Source organism: Theropithecus gelada, chromosome 1 (genome assembly GCF_003255815.1).
Source record: "Theropithecus gelada isolate Dixy chromosome 1, Tgel_1.0, whole genome shotgun sequence".
NCBI classification, from domain to species: Eukaryota; Metazoa; Chordata; class Mammalia; order Primates; family Cercopithecidae; genus Theropithecus; species Theropithecus gelada.
In genome coordinates this window covers 38,974,979-38,999,165 of record NC_037668.1, presented here as the reverse complement: position 1 = coordinate 38,999,165, position 24,187 = coordinate 38,974,979, and the positions used below count along the sequence as shown (strand labels likewise).

Sequence of the window (24,187 nt, the reverse complement as noted above, 5' to 3'; positions counted from 1 at the left end):
GCAGGAAGGCATTTTCATGGAAATACATGTGCACACATACATGTACGTGGCCACGCCGCTAAAATCATACTATAGGCATTGTTCAAAACTCTCTTTATGGGCCGGGCACAGTGGCTCATACCTGTAATCCCAGCAGTTTGGGAGGCTGAGGTGGGCAGATCACCTGAGGTCAGGAGTTGCAGACCAGCCTGGCCAACATGGTGAAACTCCATCTCTGCTAAAAATATAAAAAATCAGTGAGGCGTGGTGAGGCACGCCTGTAATCCCAGCTACTCGGGAGGCTAAGACAGGAGAATCACTTGAACCCGAGAGGTGGAGGTTGCAGTGAGCCAAGATCACGCCACCATATTCCAGCCTGGGCAAAAAGAGCAAAACTCTATCTCAAAAAAAAAAAACAAAACTGTCTGTATGGCCTGGCTCGGTGACTCACACTTATAATCCCAGCACTTTGGGAAGCTCAGGCAGGAGGATCGCTGGAGTACAGGAATTTCAGACCAGCCTGGGCAACATGGTGAAATCTCATCTCCACAAAGAATACAAAAGTTAGCTAGGCATGGTGGTGTGTGCCTGTACTCCCAGCTACTCAGGGGGCTTAGGCAGGAAGATCACCTGAGCGCAGGGAGGTCCAGGCTGCAGTTAGCCAAGATAGTGCCACTGCACTCCATCCTGGGTGACAGATTAAGACCCTGTCTCAAGTAACAACAACAACAAAAGAAAAAACCCACAAAAACAAAAAATTCTCATTTAAAAGTGGAAACTGATGGCTGGCACGGTGACTCACGCCTGTAATTCCAGCACTTTGGGAGGCCGAGGAGGGTGGATCATTTGAGGTCAGGAGTTTGAGACCAGCCTGGCCAACATGGTGAAACACCATCTCTACAAAAAATACAAAAGTTAGAGAGGCATGGTGGTACGCACATGTAATCCCAGCTACTTGGGAGGCTGAGGCAGGAGAATTGCTTGAACCTGGGAGGCAGAGGTTGCAGTGAGCTAAGACTGCACCGCTGCACTCCAGCCTGGGCAACACAGCAAGATTCCATCTCAAAAATAAATAAAAATAAAAGAGGGAACTAGGAGGACTATAGTTCCTAAAAGATGAATGACCACACAAACTCTACCAAGAAAACGGAAATGAGTGTCATATTGTGTGAGTCAGATTCTAGGTTTCAGTAGCTTAGCAATAAGAACAATGATGAGACAAGGCATGCCCTCTGAGGTAGTCCTCACCGCTCAAAAACATGGTTATAATAAACACTCCTAGCCTCTAGAAAATTTGCTGTCAAAAAACTTTTAGGCCTCTGCACCATAAGACAGGGCCAAAAAATAAATGATAAAGCTTTTTTTTTTTTTTTGAGACGGAGTTTTGCTCTTGTTGCCCAGGCTGGAGTGCAATGGTAGGATCTCGGCTCACTGCAACCTCCGCCTCCTGGGTTCAAGTAACTCTCCTGCCTCAGCCTGTCACGTATCTAGGATTACAGGCATGTACCACCACACCCGGCTAATTTTGTACGTTTAGTAGAGACAGGGTTTCTTTCCTCATGTTGGTCAGGCTGTTCTCAAACTCCTGACCTCAGGTGATCCACCTACGTTGGCCTCCCAAAGTGCTGCGATTACAGGCATGAGCCACCGTGCCCAGCCAATAAAGCTTTTAAGCCATATTTCACTTAGCCTTTTAGCTACCAATTCTACCAAGAATGACTGAAAGGCTACTCAGATTTTATCCCTTTGTTCTCTTCTCCTCAGTAAAAAAAGAAAAAAAAGAAAGAAAGAAAAACTACACCAAAGAGCTAACTTCCTCAATTCACAGGAAATCCTTTTCCTCTTCCTCAATATTCCTTTCTCCCAGACTTTTTTTTTTTTTTTTTTTTGAAACGGAGTCTCGCTCTGTCCCCCAGGCTGGAGTGCAGTGGCTGGATCTCAGCTCACTGCAAGCTCCACGTCCCGGGTTCACGCCATTCTCCTGCCTCAGCCTCCCGAGTAGCTGGGACTACAGGCGCCCGCCACCGCTCCCGGCTAATTTTTGTATTTTTTAGTAGAGACGGGGTTTCACGTGTTAGCCAGGATGGTCTCAATCTCCTGACCTCGTGATCCGCCCGTCTCGGCCTCCCAAAGTGCTGGGATTACAGGCTTGAGCCACCGCGCCCGGCTCTCCCAGACTTTTGAAGCTTCTGAAGCTAACAGATTTTCCTAACTTACATCTTCAAAACCAAGCTGATTTTATTTTTTATTTTATTTTTTTATTTTTTTTTTGAGACAGTCTAGCTCAGCTGCCCAGGCTGGAGTGCAGTGGCACGATCTCGGCTCACTGCAGCCTCTGCCTCCTAGGTTCAAGTGATTCTCCCCTCTCAGCCTCCCGAGTAGTTAGGATACAGGCAGCCGCCAACATGCCTGGCTAATTTTTGTATTTTCCTAGAGACGGGGTTTCACCATGTTGACCAGGCTGGTCTTGAAATCCTTACCTCAGATGATCCACCTGCCTCGGCATCCCAAAGTGCTAGGATTACAGGTGTGAGCCACTGCACCTGCCCCCAAGCTGCTTTAAAAATAACTGCTTCTATCAACAACAAATTCAATTTTTTCCCCCAGTGTCATAGTCTGTCAACCTGGCTGGAGTGCAGTGGCTCAACCATGCCTTACTGCAGCCTGCAACTCCTGGGCTCAAGTGAATCTCTCACCTCAGCCTCCCAAGCAGCTGGGCCTACAGGCATGCGCTACCATGCCAAGCCAATTTTAAAATTTTTTTGTAGAGACGGGGCTCTGCTATGTTGCCTGGGCTGGACTGAAACTCTTGGCTCAAGCAATGCTCTTTCCTTGCCCTCCCAAAGTGCTTGAACTACAGACATGAGCTACCATGCCTGGTCTAATATTCTAAACATATGAAAGAACAATTTAAAAATACTGTATTGTATTTACAAAAATTAGCTGGGTGTGGTGGCAGGCGCCTGTAACCCCAGCTACTTGGGAGGCTGAGGCAGGAAAACTGCTTGAATCCAGAAGGCAGAGGTTGCAGTGACCCGCGATTACACCACTGCACCGAAGCCTGGGCAAGAGAGCGAGGCTTGGTTTCAAAAAAAAAAAAAAAAGTTAAGAAATACTGTATTTAGGTGTTTTTGTGACCTTGGGTATGACTGCACTTCTGTGTCCTCTCTAAAATTGAGGTAATACCTAGTTTACAGAATTAAATGAGTGAAACACTTACACATATGTTAATTTTTCTTAAATAGGTATTTTACCTTGTTTTAAACTCTCAATATTCAGTAGGTATGATAATATTCCATTTGATCTTTAAACCAAGGTAAGAAAAACTGACTAGGCCCAGGTTCAGTGGCTCATGCCTGTAATCTCAACACTTTAGGAGGCCAAGGTGGGAGGATCATCTGAGTCCACGAGTTTGAGACCAGCCTGGGCAACACAGTGAGACCTCATCTCTACAAAAAATAAAAAACAACAAAAAAAGAAAAGTTCACTAATTGATAAACTAAAGCACAATGTAAGGATTCTATTTCTTTTCTCTTTTAGAGACAGGGTCTTGCTCTGTCACCCTAGGCTGGAGTACAGTGGCAAGATCACAGCTCACGCAGTCACTGACCTCCTGGGCTCAAGTGATCCTCCCACCTCAACCTCCTGAGTAACGGACCATAGGCATGTGCCAACATGCACAGCTAATTTGTTTTTTTTTTTGTAGAGACAGGGTCTCCCTAGGTTGCTCCAGCTGGTCTCAAACTACTGGGCTAAAGTAATTCTCCTGTTTTGGCCTCCCAAAGTGCTAGGATTACAAGTGTGGGCCACCATAGCCAGCCAAGAGCCTGTTTCTTGGCAAGAGTCAAAATACGACACTCAAGACCTTACTTAGGCCGGGCGCGGTGGCTCAAGCCTGTAATCCCAGCACTTTGGGAGGCCGAGGCGGGCGGATCACGAGGTCAGGAGATCGAGACCATCCTGGCTAACACAGTGAAACCCCGTCTCTACTAAAAATACAAAAACTTAGCCGGGCGAGGTGGCAGGCGCCTGTAGTCCCAGCTACTCGGGAGGCTGAGGCAGGAGAATGGCGTGAACCCGGGAGGTGGAGCTTGAAGTGAGCTGAGATCCGGCCACTGCACTCCAGCCTGGGTGACAGAGCGAGACTCCGTCTCAAAAAAAAAAAAAAAAAGACCTCACTTAAATGTGTCCACAAATCTCTGGTGCTCCCCTGACATCATGTATCTTCAAAGTGCTTGGACCACGTCTTATGGATCCTCTACACTTACACTGCCCTATACCAAGGACTCAGATGAATGCTCTCCATGTGCCATGTACAATTCTGATTAAATTCTGTACCAATTTCAAGAGCATAAAAAGAAAAACAGTGTATAGCTGTGCAATATATACATAAAATACTAGTAGATTTTACCAACATTCACAGAAAAAAATAGAGAGAGGATTGTATTACTGAAAGACTTGGCATAATTAACACAGTAGTTCTTGTATCAAGGTCAACTGAGCTAAAATAGTATGTTGGACTTCTAATTTGTTTCACAGAAAGCACGCACATAAAAATGGAATTATAGGCCAGGCTCAGTGGCTCACGCCTGTAATCCTAGCACTTTGGGATCACGAGATCAGGAGATCGAGATCATCCTGGCTAATACAGTAAACCCCGTCTCTACTAAAAAATACAAAAAATAGGCCGGGCGCGGTGGCTCAAACCTGTAATCCCAGCACTTTGGGAGGCCGAGGCGGGCGGATCACGAGATCAGGAGATCGAGACCATCCTGGCTAATACAGTGAGCCCCGTCTCTACTAAAAAATACAAAAAATACAAAAAAAATTGTATTTTTAAAAATTTTTAATTTTTAAAAATAAAAATTTTTTAAAAATGGAATTATAGTAATTAACAAACACATTCAACATATAAACAATATTTTCACCCACAAGCTGTTACGAATTTAGTACCCACTCCCAGGGTCACATGGAATCAGCATGTAGGCTTTGTCTAGGACAAGTCACAACTTTTCCTAAAAGAATAGACTACAGGAATATTTTTGAGGACTAGAGTCAGAACATAACTCTTTCGTAAGTATTATAGACTTCATATTGTTTTACCTCCTGTAATCCACCTTTTCAAGCTGCTTTTCAAGGCCTCTTTTACAACTTCTGTGCCTGAGGCCTTTTCTTCAATCTAGGTTGCTCTGGACACACAGCATACTCCCAACCTGGACCCTACAACCAACTTTCCACAGATGACCTGGGAGCCATCTTTGGCTTTTTTCTTTCATCCTCCACATCTGATATATCCTATCAGTTCTACTTTCCAAATATGGCTTCTCCCCACCACCATCATGACCACCCTGGTTCAACCACCACCTCTCTCACTTGGATGACTGTAATAACTCCTAACTGGAGTATGGCAGCTAAACGGATGGAAGGCATGAGAGGAAGTGCAGAGACCAGATAACAGAACACATCAACCACTGCAACATGTTTGGGAACTTTGCTTTCCATTTGTATAACATAAAGACTCCCATGAGAACTACATCTTTCATCATCAGAAATCCATGAGTCCCAGTATCTAGTGTTGCAGGGGAAGCAAGAGAGATGGGTCCATTCCTACATCAAAAGTATTATGTCAGCTGAGCACAGTGGCTCACACTTGTAATCCCAGCACTTTGGGAGGCTGAGGTAGGAGGATCACTTGAGCCCAGGAGTTTGAGACCAGCCTGGGCAACATAGTGAGATCTTATCTCTACTGAAAACACAAAAAAATTAGCCAAGCATGGTAGCATGCACCTGTAGTCCCAGTTATTGAGGAAGCTGAGGCAGAAAGATCACTTGCACCCAAGAAGTTGAAGCTACAGTGAGCCGATACTGCACCACCACACTCCATCCAGCCTGGGCAACATAACGAGACCCTGTCTCAACAAGAACAACAACAACAAAATTGACCCAATATTCAATGATCAAAAGGTAAAGTGACCTAAAAAATATTTCTAGAAGACATTTTCAAAGATTTTACCAATGAAGTAGAATGCTGTAGAGCAGGGGTCCCCACCCCTGGGCCACAGAACGGTACTGTCCATGGCCTATTAGGAACCAGGCCACACAGCAGGAGGTGAGCAGCAGGTGAGCAGCTGTCAGATAAGTGGCGGCATCAGATTCTCATACCAGCACGAATCCCATTGTGAACTGCGCATGTGAGGAATCTAGGTTGCCCGCTCCTTATGAGAATCTAATGCCTGATGATCTGAGATGGAACGGTTTCATCCCGAAACCATATGCCCCCACCCCTATCTGTAGAAAAATTGTCTTCCACAAAACCGGTCCCTGGTGCCAAAAACGTTGGGGACCACTGCTGTAGAGGCTTTAATGTGGTCCCACTCTAAGTATCTACTGTCACCCTAGGTCCATCTATAAGCGTGAATAAACTCTGTAAGCCTTAATTTTTAATTTTCTTATCCGTAATATTGGCATAATAATAATAGTGCCTAACTATACAGAACTGTCATTAATTCTCACATTTTGGCTCAAGGTCTAGCATAAAGTAAATGTTCAAAATACTCTTTCATTTAACAAATACTTGCATGTCTACCATGGCCCAGACCTATAAATACCTAGTGAAAACAAGTCCGTGCCCACATGGAGCTTACATTCTAATAATGGCATCAGACAATTAACTACTAGAAATAGCATAATGTTGGAAAGAAAAATAAAGCCGGGTTAGGAGATAAAAGATGACAGTGTAAGTGGTAGAGCGGGCTATTTTATTTAAAAGCAAGCAAGCTGCCACCTCTGAGGAGATATTTGAGCAGGAACCTGAATGAAGTTTAAGGAACAACAAGACCAGCAGTGTAGCCAGGTGGGCAAACAATGATCAAATGTGAAATCAGACAGCCAGCCAGAGGCCAAATTCTGTGAGGCTGTGTGGCCACAGTGAGGATTTTCAGTTTTATTCTAAAAGTGATAAGGACTGGGCGCAGTGGTTCACACCTGTAATCCCAGCACTTTCGGAGGCCTAAGCGGACATATTGCTTGAGCTCAGGAGTTCGATACCAGCCTGGCCAACATAGCAAAACCCTGTCTCTACTAAAAATACAAAAATTAGCTGGGCGTGGTCACACACACCTGTAGTCCCAGCTATTCGGGAGGTTGAGGCCTGAGAATCGCTTGAACCTGGGAGGCAGAGGCTGCAAGTGAGCCAAGATCGTGCCACTGTACTCCAGCCTGGGCGACACAGCAAGACTCTGACTCCAAAAAAAAAAATTAAAATTAAAATTAATTAAAATAAATGTGACAGGAACCAGTGAAGAATTTTAAGCAGAGGAGTGACATGATCTGATAGCAAGGGGATGACATAATCTGACATATATATATTTATTTATTTTTTTAGACGAAGTCTCACTCTGTTGCCCAGCAAGCTAGAGTGCAGTGGCACGATCTCAGCTCACTGCAAACTCCGCCTTCCAGGTTCAAGCGATCCTCCTGCCTCAGCCTCCTGAGTAGCTGGGACTACAAGCATGCAACACCACGCCTGGCTAATTTTTGTATTTTTAGTAGAGATGGGGTTTCACCATGTTGGCCAGGCTGGTCTCGAACTCTTGACCTCATGATCCGCCACCTCAGCCTCCCAAAGTGCTGGGATTACAGGCATGAGCCACTGCACCAAGTCCTGATGTATATTTCTAAAATATGACTGGCTACTTCATGGGAACAAGTGCAAAAGCAGAGAGACAGGAGGCTATTGCAGTACTGATCTGAACTAGGGTAGAAATAGCAAAAAGTAACTGATTCAAGATATACTGTGAAGGCAAAGATGGCAAGACTTACTAATTGATGTATGCAGCCTATGAGAAAAACAGAAAAGGTAAGAATGACTCCAATATTTTTGGTCTGGGCAACTAAAAGAATTGATAAAAATAAAGGAGGGGCCACTTTGGGTGGTCAGGAAGGGAAACAACAATAGTCCTGTTTAGGACATGTTGAGTTTGAGATGCTTCTGTGGCCTTCAAGTAGAATTCAGTTGGCAGCTAGGTAGAGAAGTCTGTACTTCTAGAGAGAGGTCCAGGCTACAGAAGTGAATCTGGGAGTTATCATCATCTCAATGACATTTAAGCCCCAAGAACTAGAAGAAATCATCTAGAGGGTCTCTCTTTTCTGGAGAGAGAGATCTGAGGACAAAAGCCTGGTAGACTTTTAAACTAAGGAGGTAAAGAATAACCAGCCCGGGAGGAAGGAAGGCAATTAGGAGAGTATGGGGTACTAAGAGCCCAGAAAATGAACTGTTTGAAGTAGGCAGTCACGCTATGTTCCCTACCATTATTACAATGATTATCATCATAACCACTTACAGGACTCTCTAGAAGAATGAGTTCAGACTGTCTCCTGATTTCCCCAATAACTTGCTCTACTCACTCTCACCTCTGGGCCTTGCCTCTAGGTTATCATTCAAATCCCATCTGGTCTCAAGGCTGTTTTCCTAAATCCTCCTTCATAAATCTGAAAGGCAGCTTTAACATCTAAGACCTGAATGTATCTTTTCCCAAGTCCAAAGGAAAGATGATCCTTCCTTTATCCTCTCCATACAACTTTTGTACCGTTTCCCTTTTGTCTTCAGGTTTTTTTATTCCTAATCGTGTAGCCAATACAAACCTTAGGAGATCTGGAGAAGGGCAGGACACTATAATTTCCATAAAGGCTGACTTGAACAAGATACTTTTATCCAAGATAAACGTAAATGCCTTCAAAATGACTATCACAAAATGTTTCAAAGGTCTTAGTTTACTGATGACCACAACTGACCATCTTCTCTTTCTTGGAGAAGCTTCAAGTCAAGACTTAGACAGTCTACTAAATTCCCTAATTTAACCCCCTTTTCTCCCTACCTTATTCACAACTTTGCTACTTTAGCATAAAGATGCAGAAATAACATTTTAATTACTGAGCCCTAGAAAATAAGGCAGTCAAAACAAGGTTAGTATTTAAACGCCTTTTAATTCTCCAGAATAAATTTAATATCTCAGTCTCTAGTAATTATACTGTTGTTGGCAACCTACTAACGATTTTGCCTACAACTCTAATTAACGCATCTGTGTGGCAACACTGTAACTTTATATTAAGTTTAGTAACCAAGCAAGTTTAGGGCTTGTTAAAAATCCCAGTGATATCTTCAGCATAATCTTCTGCCCTAAAAGCCTCCTATAGCAACAATTAAGAAAAATGGCAGCTGGGCGCGGTGGCTCACGCCTGTAATCCCAGCAATTTGGGAGGCCAAGGCGGGTGGATCACGAAGTCAGGAGATGGAGACCATCCTGGCTAACACGGTGAAACCCCGTCTCTACTAAAAATACAAAAAATCAGCCAGGCATGGTGGCGGGCGCCTGTAGTCCCAGCTACTGGGGAGGCTGAGGCAGGAGAATGGCGTGAACCCGGGAGGAGGAGCATGCAGTGAGCCGAGATGGCACCACTGCACTCCAGCCTGGGCGACAGAGCGAGACTCCGTCTCAAAAAATAAAAAGAAGAAAAAAAAAAAGAAAAGTGGCACACAATAAAAATATTTTATATACTGCTTATAAAACCAAAACTCATAGGCAACTCCCTCTCCTCCTCACGATTAGGAAACATAGTAAAACCTATGGCCATAAAGAAGATTTGCGCAAAAGATCTACAATCATAAAGTTCCTTAATCATTTACAACAAATTTAGTTTCCTATTTTTCATAAAACAAGGATAAATGTACTATATATGTTCACTGTCTACTCAATCCCAGAGTATTAAAAATATATACAATACGAAAATAGGAAAAAAAAATTATAACTCTCCTATAAAACATGCTACTTAGCGTACACATTGAATAAACTCTCAGTTAACAATTCTGTTCTTCCTAAGCAAATTTTGAATGATTATAAACAGAGATGATTTGGAAGGCCTAGATCTCAACCTAAGATGCCCAAAGACATGTAAACTGATTATCATCTGCCCCTTCCTCCCAGCTTTTTCCTCATAATTTCCCTCCATCAAGAAAATAAATCAAAATATGGCCGGGCGCGGTGGCTCAAGCCTGTAATCCCAGCACTTTGGGAGGCCGAGACGGGTGGATCACGAGGTCAGGAGATCGAGACCATCCTGGCTAACCCAGTGAAACTCCGTCTCTAGTAAAAAAATATAAAAAAATAGCCGGGCGTGGTGGCTGGCGTCTGTAGTCCCAGCTACTCGGGAGGCTGAGGCAGGAGAATGGCATAAACCCAGGAGGCGGAGCTTGCAGTAAGCCGAGATCCGGCCACTGCACTCCAGGCTGGGCGACAGAGCGAGACTCCGTCTCAAAAAAAAAAAAAAAAAGAAAATAAATCAAAATGAATTTTAATCTAACAGTTAAGTTCAAAGTAAGCATAGCTATTCAGCATTACTGCACAGAATAGTAAAATTTACTTAATAAATATTTTGAGAAGTGATATGCTCTCCAATAGTAAGGGTTCTGGAGACAGCTCAACTTCATTTTCTACTTCCCTCAATTAATAGATACGTGAGCCCAGGCGAAACAGCCAATAATACCTCTTTGTCTCAATTCCTTCATCTGTGAAATGGTGAAAGAGTACCTACCATATAATTATTGCAAGGATTCAGTAAGTTAAAATCTGCCTAATTGTGCTTGGCACAACTTAAGTGTTTGTTGTTGTTAATTACTAATTACGGTATTTTTTCCCCCGCACTAAAAGGCAATTGTTTTTTGAGATGGAGTCTTGCTCTGTCACCCAGGCTGGAGTGCAGTGGCACGAGCTTGGCTCACTGCAAACCTCCGCTTCCCAGGTTCAAGCGTTCTTCCCACCTCAGCCTCCCGAGTAGCTAGGATCACAGGCATGTGCCACAAGGCCCAGCTAATTTTTTTGTATTTTTAGTAGAGACCAGGTTTCACCATGTTGGCCAGTCTGGTCTCGAACTCCTGAGCTCAAGTGATTCGCCCGCCTCGGCCTCCCAAAGTGCAGGGATTACAGGTGTGAGCCACACTGTACCTGGCCTAAAAGGCAATTTTAAAATCTCCCATTTTGCCTCCTCAAGTTTATTCACAGCTAAAGGAACTCTTCAGTAACAGACCAGAACAATGTGGTACGGAAAGAGTAAGTGTAGTTAAATCATTTCCTCATAGTGTTGCTTCTGATACTTCTGGCCCTACAGTTTTCTGGTAAGCCAAAACCAAAAGGGCTTCTCAGACATGACCTACCTTTCCCTGCCATCCCTCTCAATTACAAGTCATGCACCGCATAATGACCTGTCAGCGGGCTGAACACATGAAGGTCCGCATATATGAGTGGTCCCATAAGATTATATTAATAGGCCGGACACAGTGGCTCACGCCTGTAATCCCAGCACTTTGGGAGGCTGAGGCGGGCAGATCACGAGGTCAGGAGTTTGAGACCAGCCTGGCCAACATGGTGAAACCCTGTCACTACTAAATATACAAAAATTAGCTGGGCGTGGTGTTGGGCACCTGTAATCCCAGCTACTTAGGAGGCTTAGGCAGGAGAATCGTTTGAACCTGGGAGGCGGAGGTTGCAATGAGTCAAGATTGCACCACTGCACTCTAGCCTGGGTGACAGGGCAACACTCTGTCTTTTAAAAAAAAAAAAAAAAAAAAAAAAGATTATATTAATAATATCATATTTTTACTATCATATATGTACCCTTTCTATGGTCAGGTATGTTTAGATCCACAAATACTCACCACCACTGTGTTAAAATTCCCTACAGTGTTCAGTACAGTAACATGCTATTCAGGTTTGTATCCTAGGAGCACTAGGCTCTACCACAGAGCCTAGGTATGGAGTAGGCTACACCCATAGGTTTGTGTAAGTACACTCTATGCTGTTCGCACAACAAAATCACCTACCGACACATTTCTCAACGCATGACTGTATTTAGACGCCCTTTCTCGGTGCTTTCCTAATAGTCATCACATTGCTTTGATTATTTATCTCCATCTAAGACAATACTAAAATCTCTCTGAAAGCTTTTACACCTTGGCTTGCTGAATAACAAAAACCTAATTTCCTATAGGTCCTCTCAAAAACCTACCTTCATATTTCTTATTCTTATCACCTGTAGGTATGTACAAGGCATTCATCACTAAACAACACAACTAAGAACAGCTTTCACCTATACAGTGCACATTCCTTGATAAACAGGTACTACCTAAAACTGAACTATGAATGCCTGCTTTGTCTAACATACAGCCAGAAGTAGCATCCCTTTCACAGTCTTGTGAACTGCATTCCAGACTTTGCTAGCTGCCATTACACCACTTTGCACTTCACTAGGCAACTACTAAAAGCAATCACCACCACAATATTGGCTAGACTTTTTAAAATGAACTGCAAAACACCTCTTGAGAGTTGCCAAGAAGGCATTTAAAAAAAAAAAAAAAAATGGGCATGGTTGCTTTCTCCTATGAGAAACCAACAAATGCACATATAAAGGCAGCACAAAGTTTACTTTGGATTTTAATTATGACAATGTCAAAGACTACAACAACAACATGCAAGTAGCAAAGAAAGGACGCTGCCACCAAGATGATTTTACCCAGTATCTCTCTTAGCCATTTTGATGTGAAAAATATTTATTTAGGTAAAGAAGCTTATTAAATTATATCATGTAATAAAAAGAAACTGGCCGGGCGCGGTGGCTCAAGCCTGTAATCCCAGCACTTTGGGAGGCCGAGACGGGTGGATCACGAGGTCAGGAGATCGAGACCATACTGGCTAACACGGTGAAACCCCATCTCTACTAAAAAATACAAAAAACTAGCCGGGCGTGGTGGCGGCGCCTGTAGTCCCAGCTACTCGGGAGGCTGAGGCAGGAGAATGGCCTGAACCCAGGAGGTGGAGCTTGCAGTGAGCTGAGATCCGGCCATTGCACTCCAGCCTGGGTGGCAGAGCGAGACTCCGTCTCAAAAAAAATAATAATAATAAAATAAAAAGAAACTCCAAATACACAATAGCAAAAACTCCCTCCAACTCAGTGATAGGTTCAATTATTTCTGCCTTTAAACTTATATTCCCACTGAAAATTTAGACATTAAAACTAACCACAGGCTTAGCATGGTAGCTCATGCATGTAATACTAGCACTTTGGGAGGCTGAGGCAGGAGGACCCCTTCAGTCCAGGAGTTCAAGACCAGCCTGGGCAATATAGTGAGACCCCATCTCTACAAAAAAATTAAAAGTTAGCTGGGTGTCGTGGCTGTAGTCCCAGCTACTAGGGGAGTGAGGTAGGCAAATAACTTGGCCCCAGGAGGTTGAGGCTGCAGTGGGCCATGACTGTGCCACTGCATTCAGTCTGCTCAACAGAGCAAGACCTTGTCTCACACACACAAAAAAAACTAACCACAAAAACAACTTACATAATTTTTCAAATAGTATGCTATATAGTATACATGATTTCATTTGATCCTCGCAACCTGAGACAGCAGACTGGGAAGGCATCAGCAATATTTCCACTCAATAAATGAAGAACCTAAGGCTCAAATGTCTGATAACAGAGGATGAATATAAATGAAGTATGGTTCATAAATAGAATAGAATATTAAGAAGCTACTGAAATCATGTTCTTGAGGAATATTTAAGAAATGAGGGCCAGGTATGGTGGTTCACACCTGCAATACCAGCATTTTAGGAGGGCAAGGTAGGAGGATTACTTGGAGCCAGGAATTCAAGACCAGCATGGGCAACAAAGTGACAACCCTGTGTCTACCAAAAAAAAAAAACCACAAAACTACCCATAAATTCTTAAATACATTCAATCCATCTTTATATTGGTTTTTCATGTTACTGAAAGTAATGGATATATCATAAGAAGAAAACAATATTTAAGGTAATTTCCATAACATCTTCTAGCCATCCAACTCTACACAATCCCCTTTCTGCACTCTGAGTGCTATTTGAGATGGCACTTCTAGATCACTATGGAATTAAAAACGGTTCAGGCCGGGTGTGGTGGCTCATGGCTTTAATCTCAGGACTTTGGGAGGACAAGGCAGGTGGATTACTTGAGGTCAGGAGTTTGAGACCAGACTGGCCAACATGGTGAAACCCCGTCTCTACTAAACATACAAAATTAGCCAGGTATGGTGGCGCCCACCTGTAGTCCCAGCTACTCGGGAGGCTGAGGCAGGAGAATGGCATGAATCCGGGAGGCAGAACTTGCAGTGAGCCGAGATTGCGCCAGTGCACTCTGGTCTGGGTGACAGAGCAAGACTCCGTCTCAAAAAATAAATAAATAAAATAAATAAATAAGCCAGGCATGGTGGTGGGCGCCTGTAGTCCCCGCTACTCAGGAGTCTAAGGCAGGAGAATCCCTTGAACCCGGGAGGCAGAGGTTGCAGTGAGCCGAGATTGTGCCACTGCACTCCAGCCTGGGTGACAGAGCAAGACTGTGTCTCAAAAAAAATAATAGTAATAAAATAAAATAAAAAATAAAAATGAAAACGATTCAATATTTAGGAACACATTTGTGTTCTAACGTTTGTCCTGAATATTAAAGCATATAATTACACTTTTAAAAAACCAACAAAACTAGTTGTAATATACCCGTATTACAAAATTTCAAAAGTTGTATAGAAAAATAGTAACATTAAAAATATTAGAAATAATTTGTTCAGCAGCAATAAAAAAATCAGAAGATAGAAAAAGCAAACTAAAAAACAGTACATATAATCCAATTACGTAAAAATCTTAATATGTGTAAAGTGCAAGGAAAAGATTAGAGGACTATAGATCCAGATGTTAATGGTAGTTCTCTCTGCGTGGTGACGTTAGAAATAATTTTGCTTGTGTCAGTATCCATCAAAACTGAAAGAACGGGCAGATCACTTGAGCCCAAGAGTTGGGACCAGCATGGGCAACATGGTTTTTTGTAGAAACTCTCTCTACAAAAAATACTAAAATTAGCCAGGTGTGGTGCCACACAACTGTGGTCCCAGCTACTGGAGAGGCTGAGGTGGGAGTACTGCTTGAGCCAGGGAGGGCAAAGCTACAGTGAGCCAAGATCACGCCACTGCACTCCAGCATGGGTGACAGACCCCGTCTCAAAAAAACCAAAAACAAAAAAACTGAAAGAAAAAAGTACCAAAAAAAATCCATCCAAAGCAGCAGTTCGCTGTGGTTAAGGAGGTAAGAATACAGATGACCTTTCTTTCTCATTTCTTTTTTTTTTTTTTTTTTTGAGACGGAGTCTCACTGTGTCTCCCAGGCTGGAGTGCAGTGGCGCGATCTCGGCTCACTGCAAGCTCCGCCCCCGGGGTTCACGCCATTCTCCCGCCTCAGCCTCCCAAATAGCTGGTACTACAGGCGCCTGCTACCACGCCCGGCTAGTTTTTTGTATTTTTAGTAGAGACGGGGTTTCACCATGTTAGCCAGGATAGTCTCGATCTCCTGACCTTGTGATCCACCCGCCTCGGCCTCCCAAAGTGCTGGGATTACAGGCTTGAGCCACCACACCCGGCCTTTCTCATTTCTTTATTATTCACAATGTTCATAATTTACATGCATTTACATTTATTTTCATGTGGTTATAGTAATTTATACTAGAAAAAGTATACAAATTTAAATGCATTACTTTCTTTTGTTGTTGTTGTTGTTGTTGTTGTTGTTGTTTTGATGGGGTCTTACTGTCTCACCCAGGCTGGAGTGCAGCGACACAAGCTTGGCTCACTGCAACCTCCACCTCCCAGGCTCAAGAAATCTTCCCACCTAGTAGCTGCAACCACAGGCGCGCACCACCATGCCCAGCTAATTTTTTGTGTTTTTGGTAGAGACAGGGTTTTGCCGTGTTGCCCAGGCTGGTCTCCAACTCCTGAGCTCAAGCAATCTACGCATCTCAGGCTCCCAAAGTGCTGAGATTACAGGCATGAGTCACCAAACCTGGCCTAAATGCATTACTTTCTGTTATTTTATTTTTTTTTTTTGGAGACAAAGTTTTGCTCTTGTTGCCCAGGATGGAGTGCAATGGCACCATCTCAGTTCACTGCAATCGCTGCCTCCTGGGTTCAAGTGATTCTCCTGCCTCAGCCTCCCAAGTAGCTGGGATTACAGGTGCCCACCACCACACCTGGCTAATTTTTGTATTTTTAGTACAGATGAGATTTCACCATGTTGCCCAGGCTGGTCTCGAAACTCTGACCTGAGGTGATCCACCAGCCTTGGCCTCCCAAAGTGCTAGGATTATAGGCATGAGTCACTGTGCCCAGCCTAAATGCATTACTTTCTAAACTCTCTTTCCAAATCTCCATTTTGCCCTTCCTCCATCCCAAATTTTCTTTCTTTCTTTCTTTTTTCCTGAAACAGTGTCTCACTCCATTGCCCAGGCTAGAGCACAGTGGCGTGATCACAGCTCACTGCAGCCTTGACCTCCAGGGATCACGTGATCCTCCCACCTCAGCCTCCCTAGTAGCTAGGACTATAGGTGCGTACCACCACGCCCAGCTAACTTTTTTGTATTTTTTGTAGAGACAGGGTTTCGCCATGTTGCCTAGGCTAGTCTCAAACTCCTGGACTCAAGCAATCCGCCTGCCTCAGCCTCCCAAAGTGCTGGGATTACAGGCATTGAGTCACTCCACCCAGCCCCAAATTTTCAATAGTGGATGTGAAATCATTATTTCTATCAGTTACGCTGTGCAGCATTTGGTTTAGAAATGTATGTGTGAATGAAAAAGCCAGTAAGACATATATAAACAGGAAAAAAAAGTCAGAGCCACTTCTATACCAACCAAGATTGGGCGCTGGAGAAAAAAAAGATCCTGGCAAAGGAAGGTTGTTAAATATATGAATGAAATTCACCAAAGGGCAAGAGACAATTTGTGGGTAAAAATAAAGTAAAATAGCACAGTTCAGTCACTTGATGGACTGTACCTCATATTATATGTGAAAACCAATTTCATCTACCTCCTGTTTTTGAATGCATTTATACAGGTTTAATGTCTCCAGATTTACACGGATAACCTAACCATAAATGTAAGTGGTTAGATCGTTCACTTTGACTCATTTCCCTTTTTACCGAGTAATTAGACAGTAAGAAAGGCTTCTAAAGTGGGAGAACCTTGGAATATAATGGGATATTATTGAACAGAGCTATTTGCATGTGCTTGGGACTCCAAAATGTCAAGGCAGTAACATTTATTTTTGCCACGGAAAATATTTCCTCCAAGACCAGAAAGTGCTTAAATAAAATAGCTACTTCTCAGTTTTCAGATTTAGCACATTCCCTAAAGTACTCTTCATACTCTTCTACTTTTTCATAAGAGTTTATGGCAGAAACATTCTAATGCATTCCATCTGCAATCAGTTATAATCCTTGTGAGCAGCAGTCCAGGCCAAAGCTTGCCAGCAAAGCAGCCTTTTTAATGCAGCTAACACATGTGTACAGCATATTCATTTCCAACAAGTCTATGTTCAAAATGCATGCCCACTTCCAATCTAAGCCCAATGGTGTTTTAAAAAAAAAAAAAAGTCAATAATACTTTCTAAACATAGCATCTTTCACACAAATGTTAAAAATCTCTCACTTAAAAATTATTTGGCATACATATTAGTCAAATTACTAAGAAATTGCCATAGAAGGCTGAAAACAGAAACAGAAAACAAGCAGAAAACGGAAAATGCAAATATTCTACAAAAAAAAGTTCCTCATACAATAGATATAATGGTTCTCATATCATTAATTGCTTTCGAAGAACAGATACCTTTCAAAGGAACCAAACTGACTGTAAATCTCCAAGCCAGGACAACGTATTTAGCTAGAAAACTAACCGCCATTTTTGCAAGACTGATTAACCTACTGAGGATTTTTGTTTCAGTAGACTACTGCTAATTTAAAAATCACAAATTACTCCTGCCGAAATTGTACATGCAGGGAAACGATGTGTTATAATCAGCTGAGGGTAGGAGTACCATTATCTAGTCCTAACACTATCACTAATAAGCTCTAATAAGCTACAATTCTGAAATTTTTCCCAAATATACTATATGGTTTTGTTTGTTTTTTTGTTTATTTTGAGATGGAGTCTTGCTCTGCCACTCAGGCTGGAGTGCAATGGCACAATCTTGGCTCTCTGCAACCTCCACCTCCAGGGTTTAAGCGATTCTTCTGCCTCAGCCTCCCGAGCAGCTGGGACTACAGGCGCGCATCACCATGCCCGGCTAATTTTTGTATTTTTAGTAGAGATGGGGTTTCACCATATTGGCCAGGCTGGTCTCAAACTCCTGACCTTGTGATCCACCTGCCTTGGCCTCCTGAAGTGCTGGGATTACAGGCTTGAGCCACCATGCCCGGCCCAAATATACTATATGTTTAGTTTAAATCTTACATCCCAAGGTCCAGCTTAAATGGAATATCATCAATAAATCCTCATATTTGCTCTTTGCCAAATTCACATTTACACCTTTTTTTTTTTTTTTTTTTTTTGAGACAGTGTTTTGGTCTTGTTGCCCAGGCTGGAGTGCAGTGGCTCAAGTGAATCAAGTGATTCTCCTGCCTCAGCCTCCTGAGCAGCTGGGATTACAGGCACACTCCACCATGCCCAGCTAATTTTTTGTATTTTTAGTAGAGGCAAGGTTTCATCATGTTGGTCAGGCTGTTCTCAAACTCCTGACCTTGGGTGATCCACTCACCTTGGCCTCCCAAAGTGCAGGGATTACAAGCATGGGGTCACTGCACCTGGCCTATACTTTCTAATAATCCTTTTTTTTTTTTTTTTTTTTTTTGGCTGGGTGCAGTGGCTCATGCCCATAATCCCAGCATTTTGGGAGGCCAAGGCAGGTGGACTGCCTGAGCTCAGGAGTGGGAGACCAGCCTGGGCAACATGGTAAGACCCCATCTCTACCAAACTACAAAAATTTGTCAGGCATAGTGCTGCGCACCTGTGGCCCCAACTACTCCAGAGGCTAAGGTGGGAGGATCGCTTGAGGCCAGGAGGAGGAAGTTGCAGTGAGCCAAGATGCTGCCACTGTACTCCAGCCTGGGTAACAAGAGTGAGATCCTGTTTCAAAAAATAAAATAAAATAATCATCCTTTGTTATGACAGCTACCACTCTGATCACTTTTTATCCTATACTGAAATTATCTTGGCCGAGCACAGTGGCTCACACCTGTAATCTCAGCACTTTGGGAGGCTGAGGCAGGCGGACGACCTGAGGTCAGGAGTTCAAGATCAGCCTGGCCAACATGGTGAGACCCCATCTCTATTAAAAATACAAAAATTAGCCAGGCGTGGTGGCAGGTGCCTGTAATTCCAGCTACTCAGGAGGCTGAGGCAGAAGAATCACTTGAACCCGAGAGGCAGAGGTTTCAGATCAGGAGTGGGAGACCAGCCGCTGGTCTCCCAGAGACCACACCACTGCACTTCAGCCTGGGTGACAGAACAAAACTCCGTCTCAAAAAAAAAAGAAAAAGAAAAAAAATTATTTTAATATGTCTAGTCTCTCCAACCACAAATTTTAAAAACTATTTAAGGGAGGCTGGGTACAGTGGCTCATACCTGCAATCCCAAGACTTTGGGAGGCCAAGGCGAGGATCACTCGAGCCCAGAAATTCAAGACCAGCCTACACAATACAGTGAGCCCTCGTCTCTACAGAAAATAGAAAAAAACTAGCTGGGCATAGTGGCACATGCCTGTAGTCCCAGCTACTTGGGAGGCTGAGACAGGAGGATTGATTGAACCTAGAAGGTCAAGGCTGTAGTGAGCCATGATTGCACCACTGCACTCCAGCCCTGCGTGACAGAGCGAGACCTCGTCTCAAAAAAAAAAAAAAAAAAGAAAAGAAAAAACAAAAAAAAAACAGCCAGTCGCGGCAGCTCATGCCTATAATCCCAGCACTCTGGGGAGCCAAGGCAGATGGATCACTTGAAGTCAGGAGTTTGCAATGAGCCTGGCCAACACGGTGAAACTACATCTCCACTAAAAACATAAAAACGAGCCAGGCATAGTGGCGGGTGCCTGTAATCCCAGCTACTCAAGACACTGAGGCAGGAGAATCGCTTGAACCCAGGAGATAGAGGTTGCCGTGAGCCAAGATCACACCACTGCACTCCAGCCTGGATGACAATGTGAGATTCTATCTCCAAAAAAAAAAAAAAAAGTTCCTTAAGAGCAGGGTCCCATGGTATAACTCTGTGATCCCTACAGTCTAACATTACAGCAAACTTGCAATCGGATAGAAGGGTTGGAAAGGATACTCAAGGCAGAGCAGAGCCACTCAGCCTATTGTCTAGAAAGGTTTTGGACAAAGTATGCTGGAAAAGCCAGTAGGCATTCAGCATTGTACTGAAAACAACCCTCTTCAGTAGCCATATATAAGTAAAATATGTAATATTACCTCCAGTTTATAGTTGAGGAAACCAAAACTTGGCCAGGCGCGGTGGGTCACGCCTGTAATCCCAGCACATTGCAAGGCCGAGGTGGGTGGATCACCTGAGGTCAGGAGTTTGAGACCAGCCTGGCCAACACGGTGAAACCCTGTCTTTACTAAAAATACAAAAATTAGCCAGGTGTGGTGGCAGGCCCCTGAGATCACGCCTGCACTCCAGCCTGGGTGACAGAGTGAGGCTCCATCTCAAAAAAGAAGAAAAAAAAAAAGGTTTATTGAGATACAATTTATATACCATAAAGTTCACCGGCTTAAAGTATCCAATTCAATGTTGACTTCTGCATCTCTTTTTCTTTGATAATTTTTCATAGGATATAATTCACAGAATTGTTGGCAATATTGACATAGAAGAGTGACCTACAATGGTACAGTTGTTTAGCCTTCTACTTTTAAGTTTTTTTTAATATATATATGGGATCTCAAAAACAGACCTTTTTTTTTTTTTTTTTTTTGGAGACGGAGTCTCGCTCTGTCGCCCAGGCTGGAGTGCAGTGGCCGGATCTCAGCTCACTGCACGCTCCGCCTCCTGGGTTTACGCCATTCTCCTGCCTCAGCCTCCCGAGTAGCTGGGACTACAGGCGCCCACCACCTCGCCCGGCTAGTTTTTTTGTATTTTTTAGTAGAGACGGGGTTTCACTGTGTTAGCCAGGATGGTCTCGATCTCCTGACCTCGTGATCCACCCGTCTCGGCCTCCCAAAGTGCTAGGATTACAGGCTTGAGCCACCGCGCCCGGCCGGCAGACCCTTTTTTTGAAGCAGAAGCAGGGTCTTGCTCTATTGCCCAGTCTGAAGTGCAGTGACAAGAACACAGCTCACTGCAGCCTCAACTCCTGGACTCAAGTAATCCTCCTGCCCCGGCCTCCCAAAGTGCTGGGATTACAGGCATTAGCCACTACACTCAGCCTTCAAATATTTTTTTAAAAAAAGATTGTTGCAAGCCCTTATCTGTCAAGTTCAGAGAAGAGTATAAGCAACGGAACATTCAAAGTTGTATGTGAACTACCTGAAATGTGGGCTGCAATATCTAGCCAGATTTTGGTGGAACAAACATTTCCACCAGTAGAATCCTCTACACAGAACACTGGCAAATGGAGCACAAGCTAATGAGGTTAGAATGTGTACTTCAGCAGTAACTTGTGCCTGAAAGGGTGATGATTCTTCTGTATCACAAAATTACAGATTTAAAGACAGTAGAGCCTACCTCTATTTTAATTGATAATTTGCCTATGGACCCATATCAAGAAATTTGGTAGTGCAGGTATAAAAGATACAACTTAATTCATTTTTTCCCTAAGCAATTCTACAGAGAAACAAACTATGAAGCAATTACTGATAATTTTAGTAATAATGTGTAAGTTTACTCTATATTATATCCATTGCTCAACTCAAAATCACTGAAAACTTGTCAGATCATCTTGGCAAAATCAAGTATCATTTAAAATCTAAAAAGAAAAACAATGAATCTTGCAGCCTCGATAGGTATATTTCACATTAGGACTCAGCAAAAAGCACTGTTTACACCTTTACTATCATTAAAATTTCAATTTAATAAGCATAAACACTTGCTAAATTCGTTCAGTTATTCAGGGTTTCTCAATTGTACGGGATAAAATTATAGTCCATATTTAAATATACTACAGCAAACACCACAGAGGGGAAAACATTCAATGTATCATTCACAATAGCAAAGTTCAAAGTGTTAACATACAAATGTTCATCTATTCTGAACACAGCAAGAAGACAGGGAAAGGAAGAAAGGAAAGTAAGATACACAGCTGAGAGAAAACAACATGTACTCACTGGTCGAGTTGCCTTGCATCTGAATGATGCATTTGGATTCCTTGCTGGTCTCTCGAGAATTGAAGGGCCTTACCCGGACAGCCACCTTCACTGAGGCTCCCGACATTTTAATGGCCTTGTTATATATATGCAGTCCAGAAATAAAGAACCAAATCTTCTTTTGAAGTTATAGCCAAGTTTCCTTTGAAAAGAAAAAAATTCCATATGAGGTAGTCAAAATTAAAGCAAGCATGGGCTAACTTAAGCATAAGAACTACTATCTTAGTTCTACTTCTGTTTCCATTTATAAAAACGATGTTCATCCCATTTCTCCCATGCAAATCTTTTTTTGTTTGTTTTGTTTTGTTTTTCAAGAGACGGGGTCTTGTTATGTTGGTTTTTGAACTCCAGGGTTCAAGTGATCCTCCTGCCTCAGTCTCCCAAGTAGCTCGGACTACAGGTACACACCACTGTGCCTGGCCTCCCCTATAAATCTTATATTACCGACAGCAAATTATTAAATAGAAAATTAAAGACTAAAATTTGTTTCCCTTTTCTATTATCTCCTTCTTTAAAAAGTCCCTACTTATTAATAAAAAACATAACTACAAAGTAACACATATCTCTCTCTCTCTGTTTCTGGATCAATCTTCAATAATAAATGAAAACATAAAGTGTTTATTTGCTAAAGAAGTTCCTTAAACAGATAACTTTCCATGGGCAAATCACTTACTACTTCTCTTTAAAGAAGGGCGTTGGGCCAGACGTGGTGGCTCATGCCTCTAATCCCAGCACTTTGGGAAGTCAAGCTGGGTGGATCACTTGAGGTCAGGAGTTCAAGACCAGCCTGGCCAACATGGTAAAACCCCATCTCTACTAAAAATACAAAAATTAGCCAGGCATGGTGGTGTGCGCCTGTGATCCCAGCTACTAGGGAGGCTGAGGCAGGAGAATCGCTTGAACCTGGGAGGTGGAGGCTGCAATGAGCCTGAGATCGTACCACTGTACTCCAGCCTGGGCAACAAGGCAAGACACCATCTCAAAAAAAAAAAAAAAAAAAAAGTGCACTGAACTCTCTATATGTTAACTATAGTTTGAAACATTTGGTTACACGATGTATATACTGTGTAATTAAACAGCAAAGGACAAAGACACTTTCCACTCAATTCCTTTAACTATGCAGTGATTTCTTCTCACTTCTGGGTTTTCTTTTGTTTTGTGTTTTTTTAAGATGGAGTTTTGCTCTTGTCGTCCAGGCTGGAGTGCAATGTCACAACCTTGGCTCACTGCAACCTCTGCCTCCCAGATTCAACAATTCTCCTGCCTCAGCCTCCCGAGTAGCTGGGATTAGATTACCAGCATGCGCCACCACACCCAGCTAATTTTTGTATTTTTAGTAGAGATGGGGTTTCACCATATCAACCAGGCCAGTTTCGAACTCCTCACCTCACATTCACCTGCCTCGGGCTCCCAAAGTGCTGGGATTACAAGCGTGAGCCACTGCGCCCAGCCAATTTCCTTTAACTTCGAAGATCCCTCAGATATATCACTGACTCATGGCAGAGTCAAATCATTACATTTCACTACTGAATGAAGTAATAGGAAAAATGTGAACATTTTTTAGAGGAATAGTTTCCCTCCCAACAGAACAAAGCCAACACTACTGTGTGAAAAGAATCCAAGTAAGTAACTTCTGTAAGAAACAACCGGCAGGGTGCGGTGGCTCACGCCTGTAATTCCAGCACTTTGGGAGGCCAAGGCAGGTGGATTACTTGAGGTCAGGAGTTCAAGACCAGCCTGGCCAACATGATAAAACCCCGTCTCTACTAAAAATACAAAAATTAGCCAGGTGTGGTGGCACACACCTGTAATCCCAGCTACTCGGGAGGTTGAGGCAGGAGAATCGCTTGAACCCAGGAGGTAGAGGTTGCAGTAAACTGAGATTGCCCCACTGCACTCCAGCCTGGGCCACAGAGTGAGACTCCATCTCAAAAAAAAAAAAAGAAAGAAAAGAAACAACCAATTT

At 43.1% G+C, this 24,187-nt stretch overlaps 1 protein-coding gene across 5 annotated transcripts in view; it reads right to left on the bottom strand.

Annotated features, from left to right (window-relative positions):
- KIF1B (kinesin family member 1B) overlaps positions 1 to 24,187 on the bottom strand; it is a 178,212-nt gene that overhangs the window by 135,095 nt on the left and 18,930 nt on the right. For 4 of the 5 annotated variants that reach the window (XM_025398642.1, XM_025398661.1, XM_025398672.1 and 1 more), the window contains exon 2: positions 22,183 to 22,363. In XM_025398642.1, coding sequence (XP_025254427.1) covers positions 22,183 to 22,288 — 106 coding nt within the window. In that variant the 5' untranslated portion in view covers positions 22,289 to 22,363. Of the gene's footprint in view, positions 1 to 22,182; positions 22,364 to 23,607; positions 23,842 to 24,187 lie in introns of those variants that run through there. The other variant, XM_025398681.1, reaches the window with a different exon arrangement.